General features: G+C 39.6%; 1 protein-coding gene across 1 annotated transcript in view; it reads right to left on the bottom strand.

Moving 5' to 3' along the window:
• Positions 1-3,482: 3,482 nt before the first annotated feature.
• Positions 3,483-16,103, bottom strand: part of LOC122557867 (protein lin-54 homolog) — a 66,042-nt gene continuing 53,421 nt past the window's right edge. Inside the window, exons 10-11 of the mRNA XM_043706012.1 lie at positions 13,672-13,809; positions 3,483-5,850 (exon numbers count right to left, since the gene is read on the bottom strand). Coding sequence (XP_043561947.1) covers positions 5,638-5,850; positions 13,672-13,809 — 351 coding nt within the window. The 3' untranslated portion in view covers positions 3,483-5,637. The remainder of the gene's footprint in view (positions 5,851-13,671; positions 13,810-16,103) is intronic.

The raw sequence follows: 16,103 nt of genomic DNA, 5'->3' as shown, positions 1-16,103 counted from the left end.
TTCCACACTGTAGGGAATCTAATCTTAAAAAACGTCACTCTACCAATGACTCCAAGTTCATACGATACTCTGCTGCCTGTATTGGAATACATATCAAGCTTGGTTCACTAATGCACATTGACTCCTAGTACCCTGCTGCCACCTACATAATATTTTCACTCTCATGCAAAAATTCTTCATGGTCTCATTCCAGATATCTCTGTAACCACCTCCAAATCTCCAACCGGCCAATCTACCTCTGGCATCTTAACCATCCTTTATTCTCTTTACTCAAGTAGGACATCAAAAGACCTTAATTTCTAATGTTCCTTGCCTTTTCTACTTATCTCTGCCTTTTTACTCATCCTTTAAGATTTTTCTTTAAAGCCCATACTTTTGGTCAAGCTTTGAATCACATCTTCTTTGGCTCTCGGTCAATCCCTGTTTGATTATGTTTCTGTGAAATGCCTTGGGATGCTTTCCTAAGTAAATAAATGTAAATGCCAACTGTTTGGGATGGAGCCAGGTGAAGTTGTTTGAGAAGGAATTCCAGAGACCACGGCTATCACTCCTAAATTATTAGACGCTAATGATGGAGTGGAGGAAAACGAAAAATATGATATGAGAGAACTTGGGCAGTGAAATAAAAACAGAAACTTTTGGAGAAACTCAGCAAGTCTGGCAGCAGATGTGATGAGGAAAACAAAGTTAATGTTTCACATCCAAAATTATTCTTCTTTAAAACTAATGGGAGGTGGAAAAGTCTAGCTGAAATTATACAGTACCTTGGTGAGATCACACCTAGATCATCGTGTCGAGAGTGTGGTGCTGGAAAAGCACAGCAGGTCAGGCAGCATCCGAGGAGCAGGAGAATCGACATTTCGGGTATAAGCCCTTCACCAGGATGAAGGGTGTCTGCCCGAAGCATCAATTCTCCTGCTCCTCAGATGCTGCCTGACCTGCTGTGCTTTTCCAGCACCACACTCTTGAGTCTAATCTCCAGCATCTGCAGTCCTCACTTTCTCCTAGATCATTGTGTGCAGTTTTGGTCTCCTTACCTGAGGGAGCATGTTGTGACTATGGAAAGAGTCACAAAGGTATACCAGGCTGATTCCTGGGTAGCAGGATTGATACATGAAGAGAGACTGGATCAATTAGAATTACAGAGAAACCTCGATTGTCTGAACAAGATAGGCGGGCACTATCTCATTTGGATAATTGATTGTTTGGTTAATTGATTTCCTCTGGGGTTCAGACTTTCTGTGGAGTCTGCTCCCTGTTCAAGAGAGTAGGCAGCAGCACACTGTGCGCCAGCCCCCTGCCCACCCCAAACCCCCTCCGCCCCCACCCCAACCCTCAATCATGCCCGCTCCCACTCTGCCCTCCCAAACCCCGTCTGCCCCCAACTCCATCTGCCCCCACCCTGCCCCCCAAACCCCATCCGGTCCCACCCATTCCCACAATCCTGTCCACACCTGCCCCGCCCGCCTCACGCCCTCCCGCACCCACGGCCGACTCCCCTCCCCCGGGGCAGCCGGACTGTACACCAACAGTCAGACTGTTGCTGCCTTTGAGGGGTAAATGTCCAAATAGTGCACACACACACATACATACAACCTTTTACTGCAACAATTTGACAGGTTCCACCTTTGCTCTGTACAGGACAATGTTGGAGAGATTTTCTGGGGAAAGGGGGGTTTAGGGTACACCCCTCTGTAGAATTCCAGGGAAAGTGTGGGGAGAGAGAGAGGTGGGGGGGGGAAGGGGGCGAGAGGTCAGTCATTTAGAAATGGTGCCTGGACTTTCCAGGACTGTTCTCGGCAGCATTTCAGTGAGCTGAGTTTGTTTTAAATCATTGTACCTGTAGACAAAAGACACAATCAGGGTTGAAACAGCTCTTTGACGTAATGTTTTTATTGGGACCTCGGGATCTCCTTCAGATAATCCGATATTCAGATAATCGATATTTGGATAATCGCGGTTCCTCTGTATATTGACTGGAGTTTAGAAAAATGAGAGAGGGAATCTCATAGAAACCTATAAAATTTTAACACGACTACACAAAGTAAACATAAGAAGGCTGTTCCCGATGACCAGTGAGTTCAGAACTTGGGGTCACAGTCGAGGGATGCCATTAGGACTAAGATGAGAGAAAAAAAAACTTCACCTGAAGAATGGAGAGCCTGTGGAATTCTGTACAATTGAGGCCATAATTAACTGTTTCAAGAAGAAGTTACAAGTTCTTGGTACTAAAGGGATCATAGGATATAGGGAGTAAGCAGGAATAGGGACTGAATTAGTTGAGCAGCCATGATCATATTTAATAGTGAAGGAAGCCCGAATGGCTGGATGGCCTACTCATACTCCTACTTTCTATGTTTCTATGGTGTACCATAGAGATGTGCACAGAGAAACAAGTGGAACGGAAGGGAAAGATCAGTAAAAGACTGGTGGCAGAGAATAGGAATGAAAAGAGTCCTAGAACAAAAGGCACAGTTGTACTTAAGAGACAAAGGCAGTGACAAAAGAACAGACAGAAAACTCAGGCAATGATTTTGATGAACTATTTGACGGGAGAGATTTACAGGGAGAAAATGAGGACTGCAGATTTTGGAGATCAGAGCCAAAAAATGTGGTGCTGGAAAAGCACAGCCAGTCAGGCAGCATCCAAGGAGCAGGAGAGTTGATGTTTCGAGCATAATCTTTCCTGATGAAGAGCTTATGCTCAAAACGTCGACTCTCATGCTCCTCGGATGCTGCTTGACTGACTGTGCTTTTCCAGCATCGTACTTTTTGACTCTGGTGGGATTTACAGATGATTATGTCCTTTGGAGTATTTGTGTACAGGATTTATGACCATGACTGATGCATAGAATTCAGGCAGAAGAATACTGATTATTTTCCCTTTTAGATTGGGAGAAGATGGCAAGGTGGTAATACCACTGATACTGGTAACCCAGGCTCGAATGTTGTAGGTACCAATGTTCATATCCCACAATGGAAGCTCATGGAATTCATATTAAATTTAATAAACTTGGAATTGAAAGCTGGTATCAATAATAATGATCAAGAAGCTGTTATCAATTGTTGCATAAATTCATCTGGTTCCCTCATGTCCTTTTGGAAAGAAAATCTGCTCTCTTCACCTGGTCTTATGACTTCAGATCCACAGCAGTGTGGATGACTCTTAATTGCCCTCTGAAATGACAAGGCATATCTCTTAGTTCAAGGACAATTGGGGATGGTCAACAAATGCTATGCTTGCCAGCAATGCCCACATCCCATGAAAGAATAAGAAAGGATTAACCCAAAGAAACAATGTGATCACTATGGGCAATGATCTCCTTTTAACTGGGATGCTTATTAGTCACATTATAATTAAAGTGCCACAACTTTGTTGTTCTAAATATTTTATTTGAGAATGTAAATACAAGCGGTATGGAATCACAATATCTATTTGTATTAGTCAGTTAAAATTAATCATGGAATTTATATTGATTAAGATGAATTAAAGATCATTTAAGTAATCCTTTAACGATATTAATTTTTAAAAATAAATGTACTGTAAAATTTCCATGAAGTATTAAAAAGACTTCCCTCAATTCATTTATCTACAATCTGTTCCAATAAATTCATTTAAAACATTTGTCAATAAATTAATGTAAAACACTTTTTAATAAATAATTTAAAAGCTATTTCATTAAATAATTTAAAATCCACAAGCCACAAATTGTTACTTGTCAATAACTGTTTTGATTTTAGTTCCTCATTTATACCCCATTCTTTAGAAATCTCTCAGGATGCCTGTTAACAGGAAATGATGCACTGGGCATAGCACTAAGATAAAGTTAATTTCCCACAAATAATGAGAGCTTCTTGTTATTGTCAGCACTGCACATATTTGTAGAGTGTACAGAATGAAATGCATGACTGACGATGTGGTACAATTATGTTGTTGATTTTACGTGTTCTTCTTTCTATGGATAAGAGTGTTTCAAAAAAGATTATCATTGCAAGTTTTTATTACTATAAGTGTAAAGCTGACCTGAGCAGAAATGTTTCATAGGTGTCATCTGTGTCTCAGCCAAATACTCATTCTTCATGACAATGAGGGTCAACATGATATTTACCATGGATGGTACTGCAGAGGATCTTTATCCTACTCTCCATACAATATATTTGATTGCAAGAGTCATAGCAATAAAGCTGTGTATTTTTTTCTCTTCCCTAGCTTGCTGGACTTCTGGCAATGTCTCCTGAGAATGCTGAATTCAACGTCCTGAATGAATTGAATCAGGGACCGTTTGATTTCCTGCTTGGACCCCCACTGAGCACTGGATTAATCAATTGAGTCACCTGCTCAGCTTATTTTCAGTCGTCACTTTTGCTGTAATTTCTAAATGGTATAACTGTGTTAAAATATGTCCCTGGTAATACTGCAAGCAGATTTGAACAAATGGGTTTTATTGTAATGTTCTTGTTTCAGTCTAAAACTTCTAAAATGTAGTGAGCAGTTGATGAGCTACTGGGAAAGCTGAATATTGTAACCAGCTTACTATCTCAATTTTTAATTTCAAACTAAAGGTAGTGCTGCTGGCAACTATAATTTTAACTGGCTGCCTCAAATTTTCAAAAACAATTACACTAATTTTGGGTTCATATTTTCTTCACCTGCTGTTCAGAAGATACAGACTCTTGTCAGGTCTGCATTTCCACAGTCACCCTCACACATTATTGATGTGTCAGTTTGGATAACAAGAGAGTATTGTTGGTGAGGCATTGCTGCTCAGCTTCATGCTATCCTCAGCTGACAATAACATACACTTGCATTTGCTATCAAAGGAATAACAATCAGAACGAGGAATCTTAGCTGATGTTCCCCTCCCTAACCAAGGAACAAAGCTCATTATAGTTCTATTGCTGCGGTGACTTTTTTTTCTAAAGTCTGTCTTGCTCAAATGCTATTTAAACAAATTTGTACCATTTGTTGTAATATTTTAGTGCATGTGCACTGACATGACTCTGTGGCTATTCTCTTCATGTTTCTATCAGTAGGTTGGTTATGGAGGTTGTCACAAATGTTGATGTCTCTCAGGGACATGTCAGTGTTGCACGCTGAGCAGGGAAGTTGAAGGGGATTTGAGGGATCAAAGAAGTCAATACTATTTTTTCAGCTTGAATTATATTTTAAAACTTAACAAGGTTACTAGCAACATTATAGTCAGAGCAATACTAACTATTTTCATTGATTTTTCTGTTTCTTTTCTGTAGAGATATTATAACTACATCTTTGCCAAATTCCCATTTGTGTATGTGTAGTCAAATGCTAAAACAATTCATTCAGCAGATGTCTGATAGCAATAGTAACATTATAGAATCTTGATAAATACACTTTATAAGGCCTCTACAAATAGCATAGTAACCAGAGGAATACAGCCCTAATATAAGCTCCCAACATCACATCTTTTCATAAAATGTTTGAGGTTAAAACTGAGATTATGTGAAGAAACTTTTTTTAGCAGTAAATTTGAGTACTGACTATACCCCATAAAAAAGGTATACTTATCCCAATGTCAACAATCACAATTCACAAATTGAGGACTGAAATGGTGAGATGAAACTAATTATCTGCACATAAATGTTACAAAGTGCTATCTATTACAGAGAGAATTTAAAGTTCACAAACACTGCAGTTCTTTTGATTTCCATGCTGAGTGGAGGATTTGTGCCAAACAACGGCCGAATTCTTCGAGGATCATATGTTCTGCTACGGAGAGAGAGTGATAGGCTTTCTCTGCTTCTTCTGCCTGGGCCAAGAGACAGCCGCAAGTAGCATCTATGACGTCCCAAGTAACAAAGGTAAAAGGATGCCTATCAATAATACAAAAAGTTGACAAAATAATCAGAAACATGAACATATCAGTTTAAGAAGTCTCTCCTTTGAATGAAAAGTTACAGCATTCGAACAAATGCAATCATATTAAGTATTAGATCTGAAATTGTGAAGCTTCTAAGTTGTGAAACCGCTTCCAGGACTATTTACATTAGAGAAACGCCCTGGATATAAGGGTTAGCAATACTAAAAGTACATAATTGTAATGTTCAGTCAAATTAAGCTTGATATGCCAATGACCACTTGTTCCAGGCTTTGCCTTCATAGCACTATGAAACTACTCGCCATGGAATATTTGTTGCCTCCAACTACAGGATTATGTCCAATAATAACTATCTTTTATGGTAAAGTCAGCATACGGTTCTGTCCAGATTCCTATTGTCTAATTTTCAGAGGTTCAAAGGGCACCTTTTTTTAAATAAAAATTAAGTTATTAAATTTAGAAATGAATTGACCAGGCATTCTAAATATCATTAGTTCTGCTTCACTGCATCAGCAATTACAGATAAAATGCCCAATCGGCCATGTGCTATAGCAATGTTAATTGTCCATTGTGGATGGTGTCAGATTACCCTAGTGTGCACAGCCACAGAATAACATGATGCTTTCACAATTTTAAGGCCAAATTTTGATCTCAATACTTTTGGAAAAACCGATGACATCCCAGACTTTATGGCAGATATAATTCTTCTCCTTTCCAAAATTTTCTGCTAATAGAGCATGCTTCTATGGATGCCAGTTGATGTCTAAGTGGCCACTCATCCTGTCAGTGTTGAGAGTGGATGTTAGCAGATTACTGTACCATGTTTCAGAACCAAACCCAACATTCTCCTCATAAACAATCAAAGAAATGCAATTTCTCGTCAAGATCTCTGGATTGCACCCATATACTTGAATATAGATGATTGAGGTTTCTTTCTGTCCTTAAATTCAGTGCCATTTGTATCATCTTTACTGAAACTCCATGATATTAGACAACTTATAGGAGGTATACTTAGTAGGTTTGTAGATGACATGAAAATTAGAGGTGTAGTGGACAGCGAAGAAGGTTACCTCCGACTACAATGGGATTTTGATCATATGGACCAATGGGGTGAGGAGTGGCAGGTGGAGTTTAATTTAGATAAATGTGAGGGGCTGCATTTTTGGAAAAGCAAATCAGAGCATGGTTTATACACTTAATGGTAAGGTCCTGGGGAGTGTTACTGAACAAAGAGACCTTAAGTAGAGTTGCAGGTAGATAGGACAGTAAAGGCAGCATTTGGTATACTTTCCTTTATTGGTCAGAGTATTGAGTAGAGGAGTTGGGAGGTCATGTTGCAGCTGTACAGGACATTGGTTAGGCCACCTTTGGAATACTGCATACAATTCTGGTCTCCTTCCGATCGAAAGGATGTTGTGAAACTTGAAAGGGTTCAGAAAAGATTTACAAGGCTGTGGCCAGGTTTGGAGGATTTGAGCTATGGGGAGAGGCTGAATAGGGTGGGGATGTTCTCCTTGGAGTGTTGAAGGCTGGAGGGTGACCTTATAGAGGTTTATAAAATCATGAGGGGCATGGATAGAATAAATAGACAAGGTCTTTTCCCTCGGGTGGAGGAGTCCAGAACTAGAGGGCATAGGTTTAGGGTGAAGGGGAAAGATATAAAAGGGACCTAAGGGGCAACTTTGTCACGCAGAGGGTGGTGCTTGTGTGGAATAAGCTGCCAGAGGAAGTGGTGGAGACTGGTGTAATTACGGCATTTAAAAGGCAATTGGATGGGTATATGAATAGAAAGGGTTTAGAGAAATATGGGCTAAGTGCTGGCAAATGGGACTAAATTAGGTTAGGTATCTGGTAGATATGGATGTGTTGGACCGAAGGGTCTGTTTCCGTGCTGTACATCTCTAAGACTCTGACTCATCCGAGATTGAGAACAAGCTTAACATTTTTAGCACTTTGTTGCTCAATAATCTACAGGGTAACAGGGGAGATACTGAAATAAATTTGTAAATAGTAGATCAGAGAAATGAATACAAAGATTTTATATTAGCACCTTACACTTGACATGTAAATGAAAAACATTGAACTAGAATGATGTTTGCTGATGGAAAATTATTAATGGAGACTTTATAGGGAATATTTGTCAGGCACCAATCCATTCCTATTAAACAAATCAAAAGATTGACTTTTTATTCAGAATAGTACCATTTGATAACATTCAAAACTTCATCTTTTATTTTTCTGCTAACTCAGTTTTAATTCTAAACTATACAGACCAAGTTGGCTTCTCTGCCCCATGATAGGGAAAGGAAAATCAGCCATAATGATTATCTGGAGAGACTTGCTGGAAAATGTCTTTGGCCTGTATCTTCAACAGTTTCTCCTTATTTCTCAGCTGTCAAAGGCCTGTTGATGTTTCCAACCAGAGTTAGGCATGAAGAGTAGGGTGAGACTAGGGTTTTGGAGGGCCACTATGATTTGTAGTACTGTACCCTAAGAGTCTGAATATAATAAAGATGAATAGAATATTGACATGTGAAAAGAAGGTTTATTTTTAAAATTACCTTTCCCTATTCACTTTCGTTTGCTTTCTGTAGTTGAATATTTCTGGAAAAAGTTTAGTCCTAGGCTGACAAATGCTCATATCACTGTGGTCAGGGATACTCATCAATGTCCTCCTCTCAGGACTCTCCTCATAGTTTCTGCATCCAATACACTTGCAAATAGAGGAGCACATTATTTTTGCCTGACCAAAAATAAAAGCAAAACAATAAATAAGATCAATTATGTCCCACTTAATGATCATTCATGAAAGTACAACACAGAAAATTCCATTTGCATTTAATTCCCAACAAATGAAATGCAGGAAATTAAACCATTTGTATTTCTGAGTATTACATAATCTTGGATGTTTAAAACAACATAGTCAACAAATTGTTGACTCCATCTTGGCCTAGTATTTTCACACAAACTATCGATTAAAAGGGAACTAATTAAAGAAAAGGCAGTTGACAGGATGGTACTTGTTCAAATTGGAAAGCGAGCTGCACATTTCCTTCATTAAATGTGTCTTAGACATGCTGTAACATCCATTTCAATATTATTTAAATAACAAGAAAATAAAAATGGAAACATTTTCAGTAGCACAAGAATAAAGAATTGCAGTTGCTGAAGATGAAATAAACATTAAACATATAAACATTAAATGCTGGAAACACTTAGCAAGTTTAGCAACTCCTGTGGAGGGAGCAATTGGGATTGGAGTTTATAACTGGACACCCTCCATGTACTTAGCGGTTGGGGAGTGGGGGATGGCTGGTAAATTAAAATTGACAGCCTTTCTGGCCTTTCCATATCACCCATATTACTGTGGGTGGAAAGGCATCAGACAGAGCACTCACCTATGATTTATCGAGACCCTTCTATGATTGTTTAATAGGTCAATTCAGAGCCTCATTTCCATTCTTACTATTTAACATGTGACAGGAAAGGCAAAGCTAGCCCCCAACCAGTCAGCTGTCACTACACAGGCTACTGCTTGGTAAGAAGGGGGCTATCTCCTGGTGGGAGTGTTGGAGAAGGATGCACTCCACCCTGACAAGTGTGTAACCCACCTCCCCTAGCCATTGTCGAAGACACTAAAACCTGACTTCCCAAGACACTAAGTCCAAATGCCATGCCCACTCTGCTTCTTATCACTTTCACCCACCCGTGCCACTGACACATTGTAGTCTTGCAGACAACCTATTACACTTCCATCCATTAGTTCCGATCACTTCATGTCTTCCCATTTATCATTTAGGAAGTGAAAAGACAAATTGTCACCAATACTTTCTGTACTTGTGTATGCAGGCTGCTCACAAGATCCTTCTATAAAGAGAACCACTTGAATGCAATAGAGAAAAGTCGACTGATGAGCATCAAAGGACATGTGTTGACCCAATAGAGTGAATTTGATAAGAATAAGTTTGGGGAGAGGTATCAATTTTGTTTAGGATGAGGGCCAATGACAGTGCTAGATGGATAGACAGGGATACACTGATATGAACAGATTGTACACAGCCTTAGAGGAGACGTTGTTGCCATGGAAGGTAGAACACAGAATGTGTGAATTTTATGTGATCCTACAAAGAATGGAAATGTAACAACATTACATTTTCTCATGTGCCTATTTACATATTGCTAGTGAGCTACAAAGGTTTATAGCTATTTTTCCCCATTGCTCCTATCTAATACAACTCTGTGCCTTGAGCAGAGGTAGAGGCAGATTACTCACACCCCTGCTGTGATAGTTTAGAAGCTCTTCACTCCTAGCCCCTGAGTTTTGGAGCCTGTGAGAACTCTTCCAAAGATTGCTCCACCTGCAATGAGTAGGACCAGGCTCTGACTTCAGGACAGTAGGCAGCCTGTGGGACTTTCATTCTTGGGTTGAGGGAATAGGTCAGTGCTGAGGAGATAAATGTTTGAAGTGGAGTTCCCACTTCCATGTCCACTCTTAAGCATTTTGTGAACTAGAGCAGTTTGATCTACATTAAGAATGTCTATAAACAGTAATACATATCCAGCAGCTTAGATATCATTATATCTATGATGCTGGATATGTATTACTGTTGTTAATGAGTGCATGAACATAATTGTTAGCAGCAACTGATGCCCCATGGAGTTGGTCACTCTATCCATGCAGGAAGACTTCATTGCAAACTTGGCCTCCTCATGCTTTAAAAATTACTACATTCTTTCTATAATTGTAGGTGCATGAAAGACCTTTCAGTACATCACACAATTACTGATGTTCATCAAAGACAGTCCTTCCCATTGACAGCTCCCAAGGTACAGCATTGTGTTGAGCTTAGCAGAACTTGGAAAGGACTGTGCTATTCAATGTAAACTCTCCCTCAAGCCAATTTCTGCTCTTGTTCACCTGTGAAGTGTGAGTTACTAAATGAAAATCTAATTCTCTCTAACTGCTCATAAAGTGCAAGTATCTGAATAAAAGTATCTAAAAAAAAGTAATCAGCTCCTCTGAGGATTTGTCGATTCACATTTGCATATTCTTCTTGTTGAATGTGGGGAAGGTTTATCATAGAATTGAATTAGTACTGGCATGATCAGAATGGTGCAAAGCAACTTTCTGAAGTTGATCACGTTTTAGTCAAGCTGCAATCAAGTTGACATGCTTATTGCTGTATGATGTCTGGGCATTGTATTTTATTCAGTCACGGTAGAGCTGGCATTATCCCTTTAGTAATGGGAAGGGTTTCCATCATGCCAACTGATCAATAGCACTTCTTTTGTTTGTGCAAGGATGGGGAGGAGGTATTGGTGCATCTTGCATTCTTTCTTTATCCTTGAGCGAGAATGGTTAAACTGCCTCTGATGAGGCAGCCAAACTACAAATTAATGATTAAGTTATAAAAGAACATTGGAAACTTATTAAATAAAATAGCACTAATCTCTAAAGGCTTCTATCATGTTAGTAAACACCACATGCTCCATCTCCATGGACACCAAATGTGGACAAAACCGCAAACCAGGGACTAGACAGTTGGATACAGCTTCCTTTCTGTTCTAAACTCTCTTCTATAATAGAGAAGAGGAGACCAATGAGTGTCAAAGGATATGTGTTAACCCAATAGAGTGAATTTGATAAGAGTAACTTTAAGGGAAAGGTATCAATTGTGATTAAAATGAGGGCCAATGACAGTGCTAGATGGATAGATAGGGATATGAGCAAGTGCAAAGACAGAAAAAAATGCATCTGCTTGCAATGAATGTGGATGGGAGGAATAAAGGAGTAGGCTTGGAAGATGCAGTGTGACTGAAGAGGAATGGATAGGAAGGTGATACATACAGTAACATGTAGGTGCATGAGCAATAACAAATATCCTGATCTGCACTGAGCAGCAAAGGGTGGACACTAGGAAATTGTTTCCGTTAGGTGAGGAGACTAGGACCCGTGGACACAGCCTTAGAATTAGAGGGGGTAAATTCAGAACAGAAATGCGGAGACATTTCTTCAGCCAGAGAGTGGTGGGCCTGTGGAATTCATTGCCGCGGAGTGCAGTGGAGGCCGGGACGCTAAATGTCTTCAAGGCAGAGACTGATAAATTCTTGATGTCACAAGGAATTAAGGGCTACGGGGAGAATGCGGGTAAGTGGAGTTGAAATGCCCATCAGCCATGATTGAATGGCGGAGTGGACTCGATGGGCCGAATGTTCTTATTTCCACTCCTATGTCTTATGGTCTTATGGAACCCAGGGGCAATGCTGCCTTCCTGGACTATCTCCAGCCATATCTCTCTGGAGCAGCAGAAACTTCCTTGCAGTTATTGTTAAGGAAGAGCATCTCTGTAGTTTCTCGCTGCCCCTAACAGTACGTCAAGGAAGGCATCATTAAAGTGGGTCACAGCTTTAGTTGGGTCTGAATCTATTCTTAAATTTCTCCTTTCATTCTTCCAGATCCCTACTCCAGCAAATTCCACCTTTGGGTCAACCCTTTAAATACTGTGGTTGAGAATGCATCACGCTGTTGCTCATGGCAGCTGCCACACAATCCACATCAAACCCAGCAGTAAAATAATTCAGGGGTATCTACTTGCCACAGATAGATGTGCTGAGAATAATTCCTGGTTTTCAGACTGTAAAACCTCACCTCACCACTCCAATCACATTCCAACAACAGAGAGCAGAGTATCCCTTCACCTCATGCCCAAACCCACCAAACTCTGTATTCACCAGATCTTTTTACTTCCATATGCACAAAATTCAATTATCAAGTACACTTTCCTTTTCTAAACCCATCTTTGTTCCGAGAAGAATAATTCTTTCTGGGAAACCACTCTGACACCACTTTAGTTTTTCTCCATAACTATAGAAATGCAACACACATCTGTTTATTTTCTTCAATATCACTGTCACAGCCTTAGGAACTGCTTTCATTTAAAACAGCAATTTACATGAATTGTCTTAAGTTTCCAATGTATAATATGTTAATCACGATCCAGTCTCCTTTACTGAGAAGATTTCAAACACGGATTAGAGAGTTCTTTATTAAACACCTTCAATCTCCTCTGCCCAGTGTGACCCAGAATCTCTGTGACATGTCTTTCCATTACTGCTTTGTCTCAACATCTTTGGTCTCATCCGCCATATAAACTAGGCTTACCATTTTCTCATCTTTCTCTTTGAAATTCTAACCCTCTGTTCTGAATACTATAACTTGGATTTTAGATATGTTATCTATTTTAGTTAAAGAAGCTGATACTTATGATGGGGGTTAAATCTGGAAGCAGTTTGTCAGAAGCTCTATAATGGCAATGTGTGGCTGACTATTTTCTGACTCTATGTATTTTGCTGACAGGTTCTGGATTAATTTCAAACTTACTACTTCTGTACAAACTTATTACCATGTTTATCCTTATTTTTCTTTTTCTCAATTTTCCCAACTTTGTTGCCTTTTTATTTGGATGAATTTCTCCCTTTTGGCTTTTCACCATCATGCTAATCTTTACATAATTTACTCGTCTTCCGTTAGGCAGTTAGCAGGAAATTAAAACACCAACGCCCTCACTGTGTTTCACGTTAACTAAATGTTATCCTATTAATACACGTCAGCCATACTTCTTTTTTCAAACTTGTGCTTATTTATCCTTTATGCTGCAGTTCTAAGGGGTACATATGCCAGATATTAAAATGTTCTCTTCTCTTTATACATACATATTTCCAGCATTTTCTATTTTCATTATTACCCTTAGTTTCTGGGGACTACAGGAAGGTGAACCTTCAGAGAAAAGGCAAATTCCACTCAATTTCATCTTACCTCATAACATTCACAATAATTTTTCAGACATCCTGAACGTTTGCAGTTGCAACCTTTGTTATGCCGCAGTTTGATTTCTCCAAGCATTCCTTTTCCTATTTTTGGTCTGAAGGCTTCTGGGTTCCGATCTAAACATGCCTGAAGTAGTAGGAAGGTATAATTTATTAGAAACAGTAAAAATATCTCATCTGATAACCAAATAAATGATAAACGACGTTAGATACAAAACAGAAATATCCACTGCTCCTCGGATGCTGCCTGAACTGCTGTGCTCTTCCAGCACCACTAATCCAGAATCTGGTTTCCAGCATCTGCAGTCATTGTTTTTACTTAGAGATATCCACACTCCAATTATCTGCATTTCAGTTCCAGTATCCCTTAGTGCTGTGTTCCTGGAAAAAAAGGTTAGCATCATTCTGCACTCCTACAGTCTATTGCTGCTTCCACAAATGAATGTCATTGCACTCTGTGCCTATGAAGTCTCTGAAGATTAGAAATTCTCATCCATCACATGAAATGATCTGCAATTCCCAAGAGCTGCGTTAAATAAAAGTAGGAGTGAAATTATCACAGGGTGACAGCCAAGAGCATTGTAATTACTCTTTGGAAACCAGGCATACCTTGAAATATTTAAAGCTGATGAGCACAGAGGCTGCGCATTGATGTAGGGCAGTCTTTGTAGTTGCTGAATACACTCTGATCTAGCTAGAAGTCAATGCAGTCTAATAGATGCTCACAGTTGTTCCCTGTGTCTTGAAAATTCAAAGATTAAATTGATATCAATTCCTTCTTTACTGTTGTTAATGGGTTATGTCAAATTAGTTTGTACTTGGATACAACACTGTGTTTTATCTGTTTTTTATATCTGTGCACTGCTGACCAGCAGAGAATGCAGCTATACGAGGGGAGGAGACTTAGGTGAGTTCAATAGTGTGAGTAAGTTGCACTATTTGGAATAGAGGAGGCTAATACAGAATAGGACTGGCCCTTTATTTACCCTCCTTTATCACTGAAGATAAAATCTGCCCCCTATGCACTAATCTCATGAAGTCCCATTCACCTATTGCCTCAGTGCTTACCTCAGTGAACCTATTCTTGGTTAAGCAACAACTCAGTTGTAAACTTTGCATACTTGTTTTCAAATCCTTCTCTGGCCTTTCCTTCCCCATTGTTATAAGTTCCTCAAACCAATAACCTTCTGGGAGTCCTGCGAATATAATGTTGCAGGAGAGGAAGAAGCCAAAGGGATATTGAATAAGGTAAAAATAGATAGAAGGGAGGTGTTAATAAGTTGATATCACTCAAAGTTAACATATTATCCAGTCTAGATGTGTCCTTGAGTTTCAGGTACTAATAAGGTGTCCCACAGAAGGTGAAGGCATAGTTTGATCTCTGATGCCATCAAGTGCTGACCTCAGCATCTTCCTCTGTTGCAAGATCTGGGATCAAGAATAATTGGTATAGTCACACACTCTGCAAACTAGAGTTATTATTGAGACTAGCAAAGGAAAAACCTTGAATATGAAGAGTGAGCCTTATAGAGTATAAAGTTTAAATGGACAATAAAACTTCTGAATACCCTCTAATTGACAAAGTATAGATGAGAAATTACTTTTTACCAACATCAATACTTTTCCATTACATAATGAGTTACATTTCCTTATTACTCCTCAACAGAACAAGTAGTTAAAGTATCAAAGGATTGAAGAGGAAGTAAAATCTAAGGAACTGCCCCTCTATTCAAGATGTTCTAGAGCGGTCCTTTGTTGCCTTATTCTATTCTCAGGTCAAAGAGTCATAGAGTCATAGAGATGTACAGCATGGAAACAGACCCTTCAGTCCAATCCGTCCATACCGACCAGATATCCCAACCCAATCTAGTCCCACCTGCCAGTACCCGGCCCATATCCCTCCAAAACCTTCTTATAAAGCCATTCAAATGCCTCTTAAATGTTGCAATTCTACCAGCCTCTACCACTTCCTCTGGCAGCTCATTCCATACACGCACCACCCTCTGTGTGAAAAAGTTGCCCCTCAGGTGTCTTTTATATCTTTCCCCTCTCATCCTAAACTTAGGCCTCTAGTTTCGGACTCCCCGAACCCAGGGAAAATACTTTGTCTATTTATCCTATCCATGCTCCTCGTAATTTTGTAAACCTCTATAAGGTCACCCCTCAGCCTCTGACGCTCCAGGGAAAACAGCCCCAGCCTGTTCAACTTCTCCCTATAGCTCAAATCCTCCAACCCTGGCAACATCCTTGTAAATCTCTTCTGAATCCTTTCAAGTTTCACAACATCTTTCCGATAGTAAGGAGACCAGAATTGCATGCAATATTCCAACAGAGGCCTAACCAATGTCCTGTACAGCCGCAACATGACCTCCCAATTCCTGTACTCAATACTCTGACCAATAAAGGAAAGCATACCAAATG

Source organism: Chiloscyllium plagiosum, chromosome 16 (genome assembly GCF_004010195.1).
Source record: "Chiloscyllium plagiosum isolate BGI_BamShark_2017 chromosome 16, ASM401019v2, whole genome shotgun sequence".
In the NCBI taxonomy this organism is placed as follows: Eukaryota; Metazoa; Chordata; class Chondrichthyes; order Orectolobiformes; family Hemiscylliidae; genus Chiloscyllium; species Chiloscyllium plagiosum.
The sequence above is the reverse complement of the archived record's forward strand: the minus strand, read 5'-3'. Positions and strand labels throughout refer to the sequence as shown.